The sequence below is a fragment of the Aquarana catesbeiana genome, linkage group LG03, assembly GCF_042186555.1.
Source record: "Aquarana catesbeiana isolate 2022-GZ linkage group LG03, ASM4218655v1, whole genome shotgun sequence".
NCBI classification, from domain to species: domain Eukaryota; kingdom Metazoa; phylum Chordata; class Amphibia; order Anura; family Ranidae; genus Aquarana; species Aquarana catesbeiana.
The window spans coordinates 712906692-712928502 of record NC_133326.1 but is presented as its reverse complement, the minus strand read 5'-3'; the positions used below and the strand labels follow the sequence as shown (position 1 = coordinate 712928502).

General features: G+C 42.9%; 1 protein-coding gene across 1 annotated transcript in view; it reads left to right on the top strand.

Moving 5' to 3' along the window:
• LOC141134356 (uncharacterized) overlaps nt 1-19139 on the top strand; it is a 51782-nt gene extending 32643 nt beyond the window's left edge. Inside the window, 4 exon segments of the mRNA XM_073623924.1 lie at nt 4354-4438; nt 5890-6247; nt 6622-6997; nt 16265-19139. Of these exon segments, the coding sequence (XP_073480025.1) occupies nt 4354-4438; nt 5890-6247; nt 6622-6997; nt 16265-17934 (2489 nt within the window). The 3' untranslated portion in view covers nt 17935-19139.
• Nucleotides 19140-21811: the final 2672 nt, after the last annotated feature.

The window sequence follows — 21811 nt, the reverse complement described above, 5'->3', positions numbered from 1 at the left end:
AGGCATACTATAGACACCCCCCAGGTACGAAATTTAAAGGGATATTACACTTTTATTGTTTGACTTTAAGCATTATTAAAATCACTGCTCCTGAAAAAACGGCCGTTTTTAAAACTTTTTTTTGCATTGATCCATGTCCCCTGGGTCAGGACCCAGGTCCCCAAACACACTTTTTATGACAATAACTTCCATATAAGCCTTTAAAATTAGCACTTTTAAATATTAATGTTCGTGTCCCATAGGTGTTCGCGTGTTCGAGCAAACTTTTTTCCTGTTCGCATGTTCTGGTGCAAACCGAACAGGGGGGTGTTCGGCTCATCCCTATTCAGGAACAATGACCGCTCAGCTTCCATGACAACAATCTGGGAGTCTTTTAAATCTCATGTTCGCATGATACTCTCAACCCGCATTAACAGAATTAAAATAGATTCTTCTAGGGAGCTTGATAGAGCGGTAACGGTACTATCCCAATCTGAACAAAATTATATGGATGATCCCTCTCCCGCAAATGCAGACTTACTTAAACTTCAGACCAGAGTAGTAGCCCAACTCCAATATGGGAAGGAACGACACAAAATGTTCTTTGCTAAACAAAAGCTTTTTGAGCACGGGGAAAAGGCTGGCAAGCTCCTAGCATACCTGGTACACAATGAAGATAGACCCCCGGTGGTAATATCTTTACATGGTCCTGGCGGTCAATCCATTACTAATCCCCTCACAGTGACCTCTATGTTTAGGGGGTTTTTTATTGACCTTTACACCTCAAAAAGTCCTGAGGACAAGGGCCCAATGAACTCCTTTTGGAGGAGACGGCACTTCCCCAGTTAACAGAAGACCAGGTTAACCTCCTTGAGGCACCACTCACCGAGGAAGAAATAGCGATGACTATTGCTGGATTTGCCAGGTCCAAATTCCTGGGCTCGGACGGCCTACCTATAGAATTCTACTCTCAATTCAGCGATTTTTTTGATCCCAAAACTTCTAACCTTATATAATCACTTATTCGAGACATTTACACTTCCCGCTTCTATGAGAGAGGCAACAATAGTCCTCATACCCAAACCGGGAAAAGATCCAGGATACCCCGAATCCTATCGCCCAATTTCCTTATTACAAGTAGATATCAAGATACTAGCCAAGGTACTCTCCCTTAGACTCAATCAAGTTATTCTTTCTCTGATCCACACAGATCAGGCGGGGTTCATGCCTGGTCGTAACACCTTGTTCAACCTACGGAAATTGTTTATAAATTTACAGGCCACACATGAAAATGTAGGATCCCGGGTGATTGTGACGCTTGACACGGCTAAGGCGTTTGACTCTGTGGAGTGGGGATACTTGTGGCAATGCTTGGGAAGATATGGCTTTGGCCCCAGATTCCTTAAGTGGATCAAACTACTTTATCAAAATCCCACAGCTAGAGTGGTGGCGAACGGGTGGCCCTCTCAAGAGTTTGACCTCAATCGAGGCACGAGACAGGGCTGCCCTCTTTCCCCACTTCTCTATGCCCTAGCTGCAGAGCCTCTGGCTGTGTCTATCCATGCAAACCCCGAGATTGTGGGTCTACAGATGGGAACCTTAACCGAAAAAATTAGCTTATATGCGGACGATATCCTATTATATCTCGCTGACTCAGGCCCTTCCCTTCAAAAAGCATTACAGTTGATTGAACACTTCGGAGCGTTTTCCGGTTTAAAGATGAATTTGGAAAAGTCCCAGATACTACCTATAGACAGTTTCCCACTACCTGAATCATGGACAGAGACCCCACTAAAAAGAGCAGATACAATCAAGTACCTAGGAATTCATATATCCAGAGATCCGGCTGATTATATTCCCCTCAACATTGAACCCCTCTTTTCACTAGTCAAAACCAAAATACGTACTTGGGCCTGTCTAACACTAGGAGTATGGGGTCGCATAAATCTGATAAAAATGTTCCTTCTCCCAAAAATCCTTTACATATTGTGGCATACCCCAATCTATCTCCCATTAAAACACTTTAAGTCTCTTAAAGCTTTACTCAAACCCTTTGTATGGGGAACTAGCAGACATAAAGTCGCATGGTCAGCGCTTAAAAACCCGACAGACATGGGGGGAATGGCCCTACCGGATCTGAACTTATATTACATTGCATCACAATTATCACAACTATTTCACATAGACAAGACAGATAACGTACGCTTCCTGACCCTTCTTTGCTCCAAAAGAGTGCAACTTACAGGCGATTCCCTCTACGCAATATCGGCGGGATCCAGGAATACTGAAATGGGGGGAGACAAGAAGTCCTTGTTATACCATTACAGACGTATTTGGGACCTTGCCTCCACTAAATTAGGAATACCAAGACTGCATGACCATACACCGATATGGCACAATAGAGATATGTCAGAATTTATAAACATACCGGACTCGGAGTTGTGGGAGTCTAGGGGAATTTACTATATACATCATCTGCTATTCAATGGAACCCTCAAAACTTACAACATACTCAAAGAGGAATTTTCTCTTCCAAATTTCATGTTCTTCAGATACCTGCAAGTAAGACATGCGACCCAATCACAATTCTTACAGGCTGAGGCTTCGCCCACTCTTCATCCCGTTATGGCCATTGTTAAAAGTACAGACCCACGTGGACTAATATCCACATTTTATAATATGCTTCTAACTCCCACTTCGTCAAAAATAGCGTTTGATTTGAAGCCTCGCTGGGAGAGAGAGGTGGGCCTGATGGAAAATGAGGAGTGGGAGGAAGCCCTCGAGACATGCAAAGCAGTATCACCAAAACTCTCGGACAGACTCTCTCAGATTTACATAACACATAGAACATACCTTACCCCAATTCGAGTAGCCAGATATAAGCGTAATCAGTCTACTCTATGCCCGTTGTGTGGCCAAGAAACAGGCACGTTCTTTCATTTAATATGGACATGCTCCAAGATTCAACAACTTTGGAAACAGGTCATAACATTTCTACACGACCATGGGCTCCCCAATAGCGTTAGAACCAAAACAATGTCTCCTAGGGATATTTCCAGACACAGTAGACAATTTTACCAAGGTATTCCTACATGAAACTCTATTCTCTGTCAGAAAAATTATTGCAAGAAAGTGGATGAGACCACCCCCCCCCCCCCAGTGTGGCGGAGGGGAAAACAGAAGTTAACGCAACCTTGCCATACAAAAAACATATTTACATTAATAGAGGTTGTCCGACAAAATACAACAAAATTTGGGATCGATGGTTGCAAGAACCTGAAACTTGTACTTAATTATAAACTCGCTCAGTAATACAACACTTAGATCTCTGTAACTAAAACCCTATTCCAGATACATACAGAGAAAGTATAAATCAAAAGACACCATGGTTCATGTTGTTCTCCCAAAATGGTCACGTCTGTACTGTACACAATACATCCCCTATAGACTTAAAGGTATGTAACACATATGAGAACGTCACATTATGCATATATACACCACGTGTACTAAAATAAAATGAAATTAAACAAAATATCTGTAAACGTGGGTGGGGGGGAGGGAGATAATATTACACATTATAATGATAGTATTTCATAGTTGTTTACATTTATTTCTACATTAGCATATATTACTCCTAATATTGACTATATTAACAATGTATACTTTCCTTGTTTAATATGCATTTTATGTATATATATATTAGTATTACTGTGTATTTATATGCACTGTCTTTGCTTAATAAAACTTTGTTTGATGAAAAAAAAAATGTTTTACTGCTTCTCTTCCATGTTGGTGCGAAATTACCGTATATAAGGTGGAGACATCTGCTGTGACAAAAATATAGCTCTCCTTCCATTCCACATGCTTAAGCGCATTAATGACCTGCGTGGAATCCCTCAAATACGATGGAGTAATAGTAACCAGAGGTTGCAAAAAGTGATCCACATGTTTGCCCACACTGGAAGTAATCGAATCGATACCGCTAATGATTGGCCTCCCAGGGGGGCAAATTGGATCCTTATGCACTTTGGGCAGGTAATATATTACCGGTATCCTAGGTGCCATTGGAATAAGAAAAGCTTTCTCCTTTTTGGAAATGATCCTCTGTTGGTATCCCTCTTCTACCAATGCCACCAACTCTTTGTTATAATTGGAAGTAGGATTCTCCTTCAGGGGAACATACGTTATCCGGTGGGAGAGCAGCCTTAGCATTTCAGTATTGTAAGCATCCCTATCAAGTATGACTATCCCGCCGCTCTTTTCAGCGGGGCGTACAATGATGTCATTCCTTTCTTTGAGAAGCTCCAATTCCTTTTTAAAAGTGTACTCTCTCCTATTTTTCTTAATCTGTAATGCATGTAAATCCTTATTTAGAGATTGATGGAGCCAAATGGCTCGGAGGATTGAACAATGAGGCATTAGATAAATTAGAATCCCTCATATCAACTGAAACCGCCAGGTTAGAGCGGTATGGATTCAAGACCATGTAACGTTGAATATTGACCTTGCGAATGAAATTTTGAACGTCAATAAACGTTTCAAATTTGTTTAAAGCTCTGGAAGGTGCAAATTTAAGGCCATGATTCAAAACATTTTTCTCTTCGGTGGACAAAATTGCTTTACTTATATTAAAGAGGCCAGAGTCCTTTATACACGCCTCCTGTTTAGAGTGGATCCTCCTCCCCCTATGAAACCCCTTTTTAGTTTTATGCCTCTTTTGTTGTTGTGGGCCCCGGGAAAAAAATGACTATTATAATGTCCTTCTACTGGACCTACTCTCCCTCCCTTAATATAATCAGAGGGGTGATTCTGTTGTTGCCCCCAATTACCACCTAAGGGGGTTCTCGGTGAATACCTGTGCTGTGGTTGATTTTGGGGAGTCCAATTATTAGGGTGCTCAGTGATAAATCTATCATCCCTATAGGGACTATCCCTACTCCCCAAAGGTCCAAAATGATTGTGGACAGCAGTGGGGAAAGGGGTATGGGACATCTGTTATGCTCCCCCCCCCTCTGCCCTGAAAGTCACCCCTAGTGGGCCTTGGAGGTTGAGGCTGGCTAGGGCCAGGGTGTACCAGGGGAACATTTGGAGCAAGGCCCTGAGAAGTCAGCAACCCCCCCCCCCCCCCCCCCCCACTGCTCCCTCTGTAGGAGAAGGATTTCCACTCACAATATCCTTAGTTTGCCATTTAAAGACTCCCTTATTTTTGTAGTCGGAGACATCTCTAAGATATTTTTTCTTCTTTTTAGTTTTCTGTTCTACCTCCTCCTTTTCCAGATGTTTCCCCTTGTAGGGATTCAGTTTTTCTCTGAGGCTACAGATCTGCTCACCAACCTTGATGAGTTTCTGATGTTTCTTGGCCAACAAAAACTGAATGAGATTTAAACCAGCTTGATTAAAAAACTGGAACCATTCTGTGGTATCTAAAATGTCACTGAAAGGAGTGACATCCCACCGTAGGCTCCTTGGGACCATTTTGTCTGCAAGATATTGCTCAAAAACAGCCCAATGTCCCAATTTGTATGGAGCCCAGTGGTAACCAGGTTTTTAAATCGCATAAAGAGGCCACTAATGTCATTAGTGGGACCATTAGTTTCACAGAAAATGCCCTCTGGATTAATGGCATGTGAAGCTCTAAATTGAAATATATCCATTATTAATATATGGCTATTCAGCTGCAACAATAAAAACCCAAAACAGCTATAAAAATACAGATCTGTTGTGCTTGAAAAAATAAACTAAGAAAAAAGCAGCTGACACTAAATTACTGGTTGCAATGAGACAACATATAAGAGGTGCAGCGCTAGAAAAATAAAAACAAATAAAAGTTCATCATAAAAACTTGGTACACAAGTATGTCAGAAAACTTAATATAAAGAAATACTTTTTGTCTAATAACTATAATTTAAGAACAACGAAAGCAGTAGCTACAGTGGGAGTTGATAGCGGACTCAAAAATAAATCGCTATTCAACCCTCCACAAACAGCCAACCATCAGATAGAGGTTTTCAAACAACTAGTCTTGAAAGATCTGGACAAAGTTAGACCCAACAAAACTCTAAACCCTAAGCATATAACAGAAGGCATCAAAGCCCTGGAGAATAGAAAGGACATTATCATTCGTCCAGCGGATAAGGGAGGAGGAGTGGTGATTATGGATAAAACCTATTACCACACACAACTCTCTAATATGCTTAAAGATGAAAACACATATGAGCAACTTAAGAAGGACCCTACCAACAAGTATAGGGAAGACCTCCACAATCTAGTAGATTATGGATTTTACATGCGAGTCCTTACAAAGAAAAAAAAATTATATTTATGTCCCAGCTTTAATAGAATACCAACTATATATACAGTTCCCAAAATTCATAAAGATCCAGAGAGACCTCCAGCCAGACCTATTGTGAACGGCATAGACTCAGTAACATGTTGAGTCGGCCAGTATTTAGACCACTTCTTACAGACAAGTGTTGTGACTACAAAAGCGTATTTGAAAGACACTACAAGCTTCTTGCAGAAGATTAAGAACGTATACTTCTCTAAGGACGAGGAAATATATCTGGTGACTGCCGATGTGGCGTCATTATATACAATAATTCAGCATGATGACGCGCTTTTGTCTTTCAACTGGGCCTTTAGCCAGAGGGACGACATTCCCTTCATCCAAAAGAAATTCTTAAGGATGATACTGGAATACTGTTTAACCCACAATTACTTCTGGTGTGTGGGGATTTTTATAGCCAGAAGACCGGCGTTGCAATGGGCGCCAAGTTTGCGCCAAGTTTGGCGAACTTATTTATGAGCGAATGGGAGGACAAATGGGTGTACTTAAACAGGAGGAAAGAATTTGTGTTCTACCAACGCTACATAGATGACCTGTTCATCATACGGCAGGGCACTGAATCCTCACTAATTGAATACTCCCAATGGCTCAATAGTAATACCAATAATATTAAATTGGAATTTAATTGGAGCCGAGAGCAGATACATTACCTGGATGTCATGATAAGGAAAGGTGAGAACCAACTTCATACGAAACCATATTTCAAGAGCACAGACCGCAATAGCTATATTCCCGTACAGAGTGGACACCACATGCAGTGGTTAAGGAATATACCTAAGGGCCAATTTATGCGGGTACGTCGTAACTGCACCTCTGATGCTGATTATTTTACCTAAGCAGAACTTATTAAACAATGTTTCATAGAAAAAGGCTATAAGATCCAGCCCTTAGACAAACTAATTACAGAGGTAGGACGCAATTCACAGGACTCTTGTTTGGTCCCTAAAGCAAGTAGACAGGACTCCAAGCATGAATGGGGTTTTATAAGTGGTTTTCACGAACAGTATCGTGAAATCGAGACAATCATAAAGAACCACTGGAACATACTGTGTATGGATAAGGTGCTGAGTAAAGTGTTACCAGAAAACCTGCCATTTATATATAGGAAAACCCCTTCATTTGGAGACCAAGTAGTGAAAAAAGTACTCGACCCCCCAACCAGAACTAAACTGTTTTGGGACCGATCAGGTTTTTATGCCTGCAGAAAATGTAAATCGTGCCAACAAGTAGCAACTCATTTGAGAGGCCTAACAAGCTTCGTGTCAACAGAGAATGGTAAAGAATTTCAAATTAGAGAATTCGTCTCATGTATGTCTACTCACGTAGTGTATGCCCTGGAATGTCCGTGTGGCCTCATGTATATCGGGCGCACAAAAAGAACATCGGGCAAAAGGGTATCAGAGCATATTTATAATATCACTATAGGATACAAAGAACATAGGGTGTCCCTACATTTTAGGGAAAAACATGATAGAAATCCCTTGGGCCTCAAATTTTGGGGCATAGACAAACTACACCCCAAATGGAGAGGTGCCAACACGATAAGAGAAATTTCCAAAAGGGAATCTCAGTGGATATTCCTGGCTAACACACTTAGTCCTAATGGACTAAACATAGAACTGGACCTGAATTGCTTTATAAGCAACTACTAAAGGCAATACATTCTATATGACTTTTACTTTCGTATTTTATCACATGTATAACCCAGCGTACGAAAGATTAAAGGTATCCTCTATAGGTTCCCCGTAGTAGAAGTGTTTTTTTAGTTAAGTTTTTAGCTTTGTTAGCTTCATGTAACTTTTAATTTTAAATATTTTTTAAAAATAGTAATATTTATCTTTTTTAGGAGTTTTCTTGCGTGAGTAAATGTATTATTGTACTTGATGCGATTCTGTTTGCATCCGCATATGTGGTAGTTTTTTGGCTTATGTTTTTTCATGAATTTTGGACGATAAACTCCATTTGAAGGAAAAATATAAACGCAATATTAATGACGAGGCAAGTTCTAGTGATATTAATGACTGTAAATAGTCAGAACCACTATACAGATATAATTGGCTGTCCCTCACAAATTTACGTGACAAAAGATCCAAACATAAGATCTACTGTGATCAATAATTTTATTAGGGTAAGATTATTTGAAGAGTTTTTGAGTCTCTAATACACTATATAAACATAACATATATGCGGAATGACAGCATTACATTAATAATTCCTTTTTTATTTCATTCTTAGTTGGAGACAATTTAGAATGTAATAACATAATCTCAAAGAATTAATACGAGGTGTATAGTATTTTTATGCATATAGTATTCGCTTTCATTATAACAATGCTATAGAGAGAACCATAGTTGGATGGATGGGATGCTGTGCGTCAGCTCGGCACTGTCCACATAGGAGAGGGCGGGGAGGGGATGATATCTGTGATGACGGCGCTGAACGTTCCCGCCTCCTTAAGCTATTTAAATGAATTGGTCGTGTTGCGTGGCCACGCCCTTTAAAGATGTAATGACGAAACGCGTCAGGGCGTGACCACGTGACCCAACAGCCAGACCTAGAACACGTCATCCCGGGACCCAAGTGGGCGGGACGTTTACTCTTCCATCCAGCGGTGAGCTGACGTTTCTTACGGACAGGCTGTGTTTTAATCTAAGAGCTTTTTATACTTTATCTGGTAAGCGCAACATTGTAGCAGGGAGTTTGGTAAATTTTAAATAAAAAATATAACACTATGGCAAGCATCCCCTCTCTTTACTTATATGACACCTAACGAACACGGAGAACTGACCTACACCAGCGGGAGCAGAGCAGTTCATCCCTGAGGAGAGATATCACAGGCAGACCTGACCCCTACCACAAAATCGATCATGACAAGCGGGAGCAGAGCCGACTGACCCCAGGAGAGATATTACAGGCATATCTTATCTAGACCTCTGGTGAGCATACACACAAAGGGGTTTCTCATGAGGTGACATGGTGAAGGTATAGAGCCAAACAAAAGATGCACTGGGGATAAATCAAAGAGTGGACCGCAATCCATCACATGCATGCATGGGTTATTATACTAAAGACTTTCTGCACTAGTCTTCTTATATGTTCCACAGAGATGGTGGACTAGGACTTTTTGTGGTTTTTATATTACTTGTTGACTACTACTAATCACACTTATGGTTGCAAATCCATTTCTAAAGCGCTGTTAATATTTTCTCATGTGGGAAGATATATTTATTTCATTATTTACTATATCATGTTTTATTAGTTATAATAGCAGCTTATAAGTGTAAAAAATATCTACTATTCATCCATTTTGAGCGCTGGGATCAGGGATTCCCTCGTTTTTTCTCAGATTTTTTTTTTTTGCTTTTTATAAAAAATTGGTTGAAGACGATCGAAGTCCTCTAGTTAATCAATCCTGATGAGGACAAATAGGAAAGCCACCACCAACACCCAATGCTACTGACTCTTACCGTCATGTATAGGTTATGAACCCAGCAATCCTCCTCCACAGATCAATCGACTCCACAGAAGATCAAAACGTCTCATTCAATAGGGAAATATAGACCTCCAAAACTTTCTCCATGGAATGGAATTCCACTGATAAACTCCAGTATCCACATAAATATAAGAAAGAAGACCTCTCATTGCACAGGTATCCAGAAAACAAAATTTATTTAAGGATAAAACTGTTACACTCACATGGTTGACAAATATGACAGGCAAGGGGAAACAACCTGTGTTTCCAACCAACAAAATGGCCGCCGGGTCCCGGTCAGCGTCCTACGTCACACATCCTTATCTCCACCCAACGTTTCGTCATAAACTTGCATCATCAGGGGCGTGGTCAGGGCGTGTGCGAGGCTCTTGTTTATAGGGACAGGCCATAAAAAACGGAAATTAGGTGCGTTCCACAGGCCGGATCTCAGACCCAGAAATCACACAAAATTCTTATTACAAACTGTTAGTAATGTGTATATATATATGCTATAAAAACATATTAAAAACGGTCACTCAAAGGTGATTAGCAACCAAAAGGACTGTAAATCTGAGACAAAAAAAAAATTTTTTAGATAAAAAGTAGGACAAACGGACTCAGGAAGCGGCGGCATCTTGTGGTGAAAAGCGAGTATTACACCAACATAAGATAATAAACAAATTCACACAGAGAAATACAGGGCAACTCAGTACAAGAAATATAAAAAAAATTGGTTATAAACCAAAGGAGGTTTTCAGACTGGAAACAAGGTGGATTTATCAAGCCCAATCATTCACTCCATTTGGAATGAATGTTGAATGGGATATAAATTCCTTCATCAACAATGGATAATGTTCAGTAGGGATTGCAGTATTTGTTGCTGCTGTTTTCAGCATTTTTTAATGTCCGTAGTTTTTATATACATGTTCTTATTGTATATTGTTTATGATTTATAGTTTCATCCTTTGGTTTATAATAGGGTGCCCACGTGTCCCGGATTGCCCGGGACAATCCCACAATTAGCAGGTCTGTCCCGGGCACCTTCATTCCGGGACAATACAGTGTCCGGAATGATACTGACAGAGTGAGCAAACCCTGCTGTAGCGCTAGTGCTCACTCCGCCTCCACCTGATACTCTACTGGCCACTGGTTGCTACAGCCGCCTGGCGTGTATCAACCAGTGACGTAATAGATGCGACTCCCTTCTCAGCACTCAAAGCGGAGGAGGAGTTAACTTCCTCCTCCTTCCCGCCTAGTGCTCTCCACCACGCTGGATGACCTCCCACCTCCTTTATCCTCTGGCAAGTGACACAGCATCTGGGCCAGGTGTCAGTGGGGGCCCCACTCAGGACATCCCAAAGAAGAGTCTCTGCTACCGCACTTCCAGTCTCCATAGAGATCTCTACTGGGCACCTGACCAATCACAGTACAGAGCAGCGGACACCAGGGATGTCCCCCGATCAGTGCGATCGCACAGTGAGTGTTATTCTAGTAGGGGGGGAGCCGCCAGCCTCTGCCCACACCATAAGGAGAATCGCTGGGGACACTCTGGATTGTCAGAGGGAGTTGTAGAAGTTCTATAAAGCTGTCTGTTAGATGGATGAGCCTCCTTGTCAGTCCATTTTTTCACCTCCCCCCTCCCTGACCTGCCAGCTTGAAATGCTCCGCGGGGGCCGTCCTAGAAGAATCATAAATCACTGTGAGAGGACCATAAACCAGTGCTCAGGAGGGAGAGGGCAATGTACAGCTGTCAGTGTGTTTGTACATGTCTACTGCCTATGTGTGCGACACTGAGACATGGGACAAAACTGGCTGTGTGCAGAGAGACCCCTCACCCACTCACAGCATGTCACTGTACACAGAGAGACAGTCCCTGACCTGGAGACCAGTCCCTCTCCTTCACCCACTACTGTGTATGGCATTATCCCCGATTAATAGGGACAGTCCCTGACCTGGAGACCAGTCCCTCTCCTTCACCCACTACTGTGTATGGCATTATCCCTGATTAATAGGGACAGTCCCTGACCTGGAGACCAGTCCCTCTCCTTCACCCACTACTGTGTATGGCATTATCCCTGATTAATAGGGACAGTCCCTGACCTGGAGACCAGTCCCTCTCCTTCACCCACTACTTTGTATGGCATTATCCCTGATTAATAGGGACAGTCCCTGACCTGGAGACCAGTCCCTCTCCTTCACCCACTACTGTGTATGGCATTATCCCTGATTAATAGGGACAGTCCCTGACCTGGAGACCAGTCCCTCTCCTTCACCCACTACTGTGTATGGCATTATCCCTGATTAATAGGGACAGTCCCTGACCTGGAGACCAGTCCCTCTCCTTCACCCACTACTGTGTATGGAATTATCCCTGATTAATAGGGACAGTCCCTGACCTGGAGACCAGTCCCTCTCCTTCACCCTCTACTGTGTATGGCATTATCCCCGATTAATAGTCACAGTCCCTGACCTGGAGACCAGTCCCTCTCCTTCACCCACTACTGTGTATGGCATTATCCCCGATTAATAGTCACAGTCCCTGACCTGGAGACCAGTCCCTCTCCTTCACCCTCTACTGTGTATGGCATTATCCCCGATTAATAGTCACAGTCCCTGACCTGGAGACCAGTCCCTCTCCTTCACCCACTACTGTGTATGGCATTATCCCTGATTAATAGGGACAGTCCCTGACCCGAAGACCAGTCCCTCTCCTTCACCCACTACTGTGTATGGCATTATCCCTGATTAATAGGGACAGTCCCTGACCTGGAGACCAGTCCCTCTCCTTCACCCACTACTGTGTATGGCATTATCCCTGATTAATAGGGACAGTCCCTGACCTGGAGACCAGTCCCTCTCCTTCACCCACTACTGTGTATGGCATTATCCCTGATTAATAGGGACAGTCCCTGACCTGGAGACCAGTCCCTCTCCTTCACCCACTACTTTGTATGGCATTATCCCTGATTAATAGGGACAGTCCCTGACCTGGAGACCAGTCCCTCTCCTTCACCCACTACTGTGTATGGCATTATCCCTGATTAATAGGGACAGTCCCTGACCTGGAGACCAGTCCCTCTCCTTCACCCACTACTGTGTATGGCATTATCCCTGATTAATAGGGACAGTCCCTGACCTGGAGACCAGTCCCTCTCCTTCACCCACTACTGTGTATGGAATTATCCCTGATTAATAGGGACAGTCCCTGACCTGGAGACCAGTCCCTCTCCTTCACCCTCTACTGTGTATGGCATTATCCCCGATTAATAGTCACAGTCCCTGACCTGGAGACCAGTCCCTCTCCTTCACCCACTACTGTGTATGGCATTATCCCCGATTAATAGTCACAGTCCCTGACCTGGAGACCAGTCCCTCTCCTTCACCCTCTACTGTGTATGGCATTATCCCCGATTAATAGTCACAGTCCCTGACCTGGAGACCAGTCCCTCTCCTTCACCCACTACTGTGTATGGCATTATCCCTGATTAATAGGGACAGTCCCTGACCCGAAGACCAGTCCCTCTCCTTCACCCACTACTGTGTATGGCATTATCCCTGATTAATAGGGACAGTCCCTGACCTGGAGACCAGTCCCTCTCCTTCACCCACTACTGTGTATGGCATTATCCCTGATTAATAGTCACAGTCCCTGTTTTATAAACAAACCCCTCTGTCCTTTTATTGTCTTCTGTCCCTCTACCAAGTGTAACTATCGTAGTTCTAATCCCTGTTTGGTAAGCAGTCCCCGATGTACAGAGAAGGTCCACGTTATAGACAGTCCATTAAAGAAACGGTCCTTATTATCCACTTGCTCTCCGAAAGATTTACCCCTCCTTAATGACCAGGCCATTTTTGCAAAAAGTCACTGCGTTATTTGAACTGACAATTGCGCGGTCATGCAACGCTGTAACCAAATAAAAATAAAAGATATCCTTTTTGTTCCCACAAACAGAACTTTCTTTCGGTGGTATTTGATCACCTCTGCGGTTTTCATTTTTTTGCACAATAAACAAAAAAGAGCGTCAATTTTGAAAAAAAAATAAATTTTTTTTTACTGCTATAAAACATCCAATAAAAAAATTGAAAAAAATAAAATCTTCATCAATTTAGGCCAATATGTATTCTGCTACATATTTGTGGTAAGAAAATCCCAATAAACGTCTATTGATTGGTTTGCTCCTATATGTTTATAGCATCTACATGGAACATTTATGGAATTTTTATTTATTTTTCTTCTACTTGTAATGGTGACAAACAGCGACTTCTAGCGGGACTGCCATGTTGCAGCGGACAAATTGGACACCCTGCATCTGGTGGCAAGTGACACGCTCAGGGCTCCCACTGATTCTGCATTCTGGTGAGTTGAACTATTTCATTATATATTATAATGCAGTAATAGGAATAATGTGATTAGATCATCCTGACACCATATCAAGCATGGTGTCAGGATAATTAAAGTGCCAACACCAGCCATTCGCCCGACAAACCACCCGCTGCCAAATTCCCCGTCAACTCCCGAGACTATATACCACCTCGCACACCACCACCCATCCGCCAGTTGCCTCCACCCCCTGGTAATTGGCAAAAGTTTGTTCCATGAAACAGGTCCCTCAAGAAAGGAGGGGGGGGGGGTGTCCCTGAATGGCAGTTTGGAAATGTGGTCACCCTAATGTCAGCCTTTCCACAGGCTGCAGGAAGCCGGCCTAGATGCTGCACCTGTGGCTCCTGGGAACACTAATATCCCAGAATTGGACACACTTGGACTAAACGTCTAGTGTACAAGGGGCCTTAGGCTTCATGTACACGGGACATTTTTACAACCTCTCCTGAATGATTTAACTTGACAGATAGTAACCCACGTTTAAAACGTTTGTTTTGCCACGTTTACATGCCGTGTATAGCTGCGTTTTGCCGCGTTTGAACTCAGAAGCGCTTAAAAAAATAGCCAAAAAAAAAAAAACGCCTGTAAACTAAACGTGGCTAAACGCGAGTTACCGTATTTAGAAGTGTTTGGCGCTTGAAATGCCTGTAAACTCAGCTTCTTAACACTTTTTTTTGCGTTCCAAAAAATGCCTCTAAACTCAACTTCCTAGAAAGGACTATAAACGACCCTGTGTACATGGACAGATAAGATAACATAGAGGAGAGTTCAGGGGCTGTAGAAAAAAACTGCCAACTGCTCCTAAACATCCATCTACCAGCAGCAGTGTACATGAGGCCTTAGTGTGTTCTTCTTTACACCCATCTTTCCCTCTTTCTCTCAAAGTTGGGAGGTTTGATTATCTTTACTACTGTGGAAAAAAAACTTCCTTTTCAGAACTTTAACCACTTCCGGACTGCCACACGATGATATATGTCCTTACTTTTAAGAGGGTATGGTTGTTATGGCAGCAGATAGCTGCCATAACCCCGGTATACTCTTCTTAAGCCAGCGGCCCAGTTTCCAATAAGAGTGGTCTCTGCGGCGGAATCGCCGCAAGATCACTTTTATCGGTGGCGGCAGAGGGCCCCCCTCCCGTCGCGCTCCGGTGCCATTGCCAGCGGCGGAGGCGATCGATTCTTTACCCTTGCTGGGCATGGAGATGAGTGAGGGGAAGATGGCCCCCACCCGTCTCCATAACAATGCAAAACGTCACTTCCGCCCATAGCTCTTAAAGGGCGATTTATTTTTTTAAATTACAATTTTTTTTTTATATTGCATTTAAGTGTAAATATGAGATCTGAGGTCTTTTTAAATCCCAGATCTCATATTTAAGAGGACCTGTCATGCTTTTTTTCTATTACAAGGGATGTTTACATTCCTTGTAATAGGAATAAAAGTGACACAATTTTTTTAAAAAAAGAACAGTGTAAAAATAAAAAAATAAAAGGTAAAATAAATAAGATTTTTTTTTTTTTTAAACGCGCCCCATCCCGCCGAGCTCGCATGCAGAAGCGAACGCATACGTGAGCAGCGCCCACATATGAAAACAGTGCTCAAACCACACATGTGAGGTATCGTCGCGATCGGTAGAGTGAGACCAATAATTCTAGCATTAGACCTCCTCTGTAACTTAAACATGCAACCTGTAGAATTTTTTAAACGTCGCCTTTGGAGATTTTTAAGGGTAAATGTTTGTCACCATTCCACGAGCGGGCGCAATTTTGAAGTGTGACATGTTGGGTATCAAATTACTCGTTGTAACATTATCTTTCACAATATAAAAAAAATTGGGCTATCATTACTGTTGTCTTAGTTCTTAATTAAAAAAAGTGTACTTTTTCCAAAAAAGTGCGCTTGTAAGACCACTGCGCAAATAAGGTGTGACAGAAAGTATTGCAACATCCGCCATTTTATTCTCTAGGGTGTTAGACAAAAAAAAGGTATAATGTTTACGGGGGTTCTAAGTAATTTTCTAGCAAAAAAAAACTGTATTTAACTTGTAAACAACACATCTCAAAAAGTGGTTAATACTGATCTGGATCAGCCTCGTCCTGTGTAGGAGGAAGTGACCCCTCCCAACTACATTCTTCTCCGGTGTCAGAGATTTTCACTTTCATTTCTCTTCTACTGTCAGCGATGGCGTCTGCTAACCTGGGAGCTGAGCTGGAATGTTCCGTCTGTCTGAACATTTATACAGATCCAGTAAACCTGAGATGTGGTCACAACTTCTGCCGGGTCTGTATTGATCGTGTTCTGGATACACAGGAGGGGTCTGGAGGATATTCCTGTCCTGAATGTAGAGAGAAGTTTCCGGATCGGCCTGCACTGCAGAGGAACATAACACTACGTAACATAGTGGAGAATTTCCTGTCTGCTCAGCCAGATCAAGAGGAGTCCGGGGTCTTCTGTACTTACTGTGTGGACTCTCCGGTACCTGCTGTTAGATCCTGTCTGCACTGTGAGGTTTCTCTGTGTGATAAACACCTGAGAGTCCACAAAAAGTCCCCAGAACACGTCTTATGTGACCCCACCTTGTCCATGGAGAGCAGGAAATGCTCCGTCCATAAGAAGATCCTGGAGTATTACTGCACTGAGGATGAGACCTGTATCTGTGTGTCCTGCACTCTGGCTGGAGAACATCGAGGACACCAGGTGGAGATGCTGGATCAGGCTTCTGAGAAGAAGAAGGAGACACTGAGGAATGTTCTGCAGAACCTTCTGATAAAGAGAGAGGAGATGGAGGAAAGAGTCCAGATCCTGCAGGAACACAGGAGAAAAGTAGAAGAAAAAGCATCTGGTGACACCGAGAGAGTCACTGACCTGTTTAGAGATCTCAGGAGACGTCTGGAAGACCTGGAGAAGAGAATCCTGAGGGAAATCTCCGGGAGGGCAGAGCGGATCTCCATCTCCATCCGGGATCTGGAAATAAAGAAGGAGGAGCTGTCCAGGAAGATACGTCACATTGAGGAGCTGTGTAACATGACGGATCCACTGACTGTCTTACAGGAATCAGACACAGGTGACTTGTGTGATACTGAGGATGGAGATAATGAGGACAGAGAGAGACATGAGAAGCTCCTCCATGATGGAGGGGGTCTGGATGTGGATGGGATATCACACACATTACACACATTATCTGATATAATAACAGAGGTAAATGTATCCTTCTATATACAGGGAGCTGCAGACATATTACTGGATGTAAACACAGCACATAATAATCTCCATATATCAGATGACAGGAAAACTTCATCCAGGTCAGATAGAAAACAGAATCGTCCAGAAACACCAAAGAGATTTAAAGATTATGTTCAGGTGTTGAGCAGTCAAAGTTTCTCCTCAGGAAGACATTACTGGGAAGTGGATGTTGGGGGATCAGATAGATGGAGAGTCGGGATGTGTTACCCCAGTATAGACAGGAGTGGAGACCAGACAGGGATGGGAAGGAATAAGAAGTCCTGGAGTTTGTACAAAAATGGTAATCCGTGTTGGGTGAGACACGACAATAAAGAGATCCGCTTACCCTCCAATATCTCCAGTAACAGAGTCAGGATATTTCTGGATTATGAGGCCGGACGGATCTCCTTTTATGATCTGTGTGACCCGATCCGACATCTCCACACCTTCACCACCACCTTCACTGAGCCCCTCCATGCTGGGATATGGGTAGGGGGAGGATGTATAAAGATCTGTGGGGGGAGTCGGTACATGTGAGAACTTCAACCAGAGACTGGTGACATTATGGGTGAAGGGAGGATGGGATTGGTTGAATATTCAGCCAATAGTCCTGCAGTGTTTTCTGTGATAAATATATTTCCAGTTTCTCCATCTCTCTATCATAGATCACTGTGACTAGTTTAAATAACTGCCTAATCATAGTAAGGGATTTTTTCTATTGGTCATAGATTCTATCTATCTATCTATCTATCTATCTATCTATCTATCTATCTATCTATCTATCTATCTATCTATCTATCTAATGGAACACAGATGGCAATAAACAGTTGACAAAAGATATAACCCTCTCTTACTCTCTCCAAAATTGAAAAAAGTGTTGCCTTTAGTTCTACTTTAATTTTCCAAACAGGAAGTTACCATATTATATCAGCAATTTCCCTTCCCCCGATGTTCTGCCCCTCCTCCTCATGGTGGCGCTATGTCCAGCCATGATCAGACACAGAGGGTGGAGATGATCCATCAGTACAGAGAATGCAGTGCGGTCATTGTGATGGGATAGGATGTGGTCACCTCTACATCTAGGAGAGGGAAGGACAGAAGTGGGAAGGACAGAAGTGAGGTCTGGTAGATGGTGGTGGGTGATGAGCTCCATCTGTACTGGGAGGACTCATGGAGATCGGGGGGGGGGTGAAGGGTGACAACAGAGCAGGTTGGGGGAAGGGCAGAGGAAGAGGAGCGGTATAACTCGGTGTGTGTGTACAGAGCAGCATAGAGCTCTCACCTTCCCCAGGATGTACAGGACATACAAAGGAGACACATACTACTAATATATCATCACACACTAACCTGTCTGCATCCTACACAATTGTATTATAGGAATCTGTATGGAGGAAGTATGGTGGCCGCCATTGATAACTACTTCTAAAGAATACTAGTTCCCTGGCTGTCATTCTGATCCAATGGCTTCTGTACTTTCCATGTCAGTAACCCGGAACAAGTATTCAGACTCGGAGTTCTGACTTAACTCTGATTTCCTGATCGGCATGATTGTTCCAGGTCAGTGTCCCCAAATACTGAGTCCCCAGACAGCCAGGAGAATTGTATTTTCAGAAGACATCCAGCAATGGCTCCTCCATATTCCCCTCAGTAAAGGTGTAATGGAAGTCACAGCCGGGGAATTTCTTGTTGCGTTGTTTATTTTCATTTTACCCGAATACAAAATGCTGAATGATAATCTATAATGTCTTTTGGTTGTTTTATTCATTTTTTTTTTTTAATATTTACAAATTTATTTACAGGAGCTGAAATGTAGAAAACAAAAAGTGAACAAAGGTAAACTTAGCCTTTAATTGTCTGCTTGGTGAACCTGCCTTTTAGCCCTCGTTCACACTGAACACGGCTTTGAAATCGTGCGACTTCATCTAAACACGCAGGATTTCAAAGCCGCGTTTCAGTCCGATTTTGGAGGCGACTTGAAAGACACCTGTGCGGGTTCATGCATAGATGTCTATTGAAGTCACCCCCAAAGTCACCAAAAGTAGTGCAGGAACTACTTTTGGAAATCGGTGCGGCGCCACAAAGTCGGCCCTGCACTGCTTGGGACACTTCTATCGCCGGCAGTAGGCCCGTCAAATCGTGCCGACGTGAACAGGGGCTCAGGTGGACTTACCACTTCCATACCCGGCCAATTTCAAATCTCCTACATGTAAAAATCATCATTTTTTTTGCTATAAAATTACTCAGAACCCCCAAATATGTCGCTCATTCGTAGAATGGCGCCAAACTTAGGTACTTAAAAATCTCCATAGGTGACGCTTTAAAATTTTTTAACAAGTTACCAGTTTAGAGTTACAGAGGAGGTCTTGTGTTAGAATTATTGCTCTCACTCTAATGTTTGCGGCGATACTGCACATGTGGGGTTTGAATGCCAATTACATATGCAGGTGCGACCTACATATGCTTTCACTTCTGCGTTCGAGCACGAGAGGACAGGGGGCGGTTTAAATTTAGTTTTTTTTATTATTGTTTATTTTATTTTTATACTTTCCCTTCAATTTTTTTTTTATCACATTTATTCCTATTAAGTCATAACAGGTCCTCTTTACAGATCCTCAGGTCTCTCCTCCATGCTGGAAAACATTAAAACAAAGAAAAAAAACAAAAAAAAAAGATCCTGGGCTTCCCAGCAAAAAAAAAAAGGCCAGTATTTACATCTGCCGGCGCTGGAAGTGATGTCATGACGTCGCTTCTGGCCTCTGAGGGTCATAGAGATGGTCGGGGACCATCTGGTCCATGGTCAGATCTCCCATGTTGAAGACTGAAGGAATAACACACGTTGGAGCTACGATGGGGGACATTCTTCATTTTTAAAGTGGAGTTTCAATTACATTTACTAATTTTTAAAAAAAACCCATTTCATTAGTTAATGACATTGCTATTTAATACTCACGTTTTCGGATAAATTTGTCCCCAAATGTCACATTCAATAGCCGAAATATATAATATATTATATATATATATATATATATATAATTAATTGCTGGCCGTTGTCATTTTGCTTGTGGGCATGTGAAGTCCACAAGCATTAAGTTCCGGGATATGGCACAGCTGAGCGACCAGCATGCACCGCCCCGTTCTCCCACATGCGGAGTAATGTAGCGGCGCTGTAAAGTATACAGGTTGCCATACCAACGGGCAGCCGTGTCGGAAGTGCCCGCCCCATTGTTATGGCAACCTAGACCTCGGCGCTGCTCACTGCCTTCTGGGAAATGATGACACACATCTCCCAGGAGCAGTAGCGAGTGGAGGCGCCGAGGGAAGTTACGTAAGGCGCCTAAGGTGATGAAGAAGTAAGATTTCAAGAGATCACATAGCAACAGCCGAAAAAAGGTAAGTAAAAAAAAAAATTTCTCCAAATGTTTTACTTTGTATTATTTCATGCACATTAATGACTTTTTTTTTGGGTGGAACTCCACTTTAATAAAGGTATTTTCCAAAACTGGGTAGGGGTACAATGTACCCCATACTTATTTGCATGGGGGGGGGCAGAATCTGGGGGCCCCCTTGTTAAAGGGGGCATCCAGATTCCGATAATCCCCCCTCCCGCAGACCCCAACAACCAACGGCCAGGGTTCTCGGGAAGAAGCCCTAGTCCCCATCAACATAGGGACAAGGTGTTTTGGGGCAGGGGGGCGCAGAGCCCCCCTGCCCCAAAGCACCCCCCCATGTTAAGGGCATGTGGCCTGGTATGGTTCAGGTGGGGTGCTCACTCGTATATGCACGCAAAAGGACCCCAGGCCACTTTTATTATTTAATTTTGGTGTGGAGTTCTCCCTCAAGATCCTTAGAGCACAAGTCGCATGCCACAAGTTGGATCAGTTAAGATTTTGGATGTGACTTCCACTCAAATTAATGGGCTGAAAAATGAATGGACCAAAGTAGTGCAGGGAGCATTTTCAAAGTCGGACCAACACAAGTCGGACGAGTTAAGACGGCTCTCATAGGGAGCCATTGTTTTTTGAAATGTCATGCGACTGAAAGTCGGAGCCCATGTCAGACCAGTGTGAACCAGCCCTAAATCTTGTGAAGAAGTATCAAGTAATATGATTCAGGTGATCTTCCTCCTCTATTCCCTCAATCACCCAGTGCAACCTCCACCAATGCCAGAAAAATCCACTCACCAGATATAGTTGCTGTCTAGTGACTAGAACAGCAAAAATCGCATATGATTAGATCCAGGTCATCAGAGGTATGTTGTTATCATTAGCTCGCGCTTTCCACCTCTATCTGAATCAAAGGACCTTCTATCTCAATGTATCCGGGTGCATGGGTCATGACCAGAAAACTTTATTTCACATGCTAAGTACAACTTAGCAGATCACATCCATAGTAATAAGTCACCACTGACAAAAAA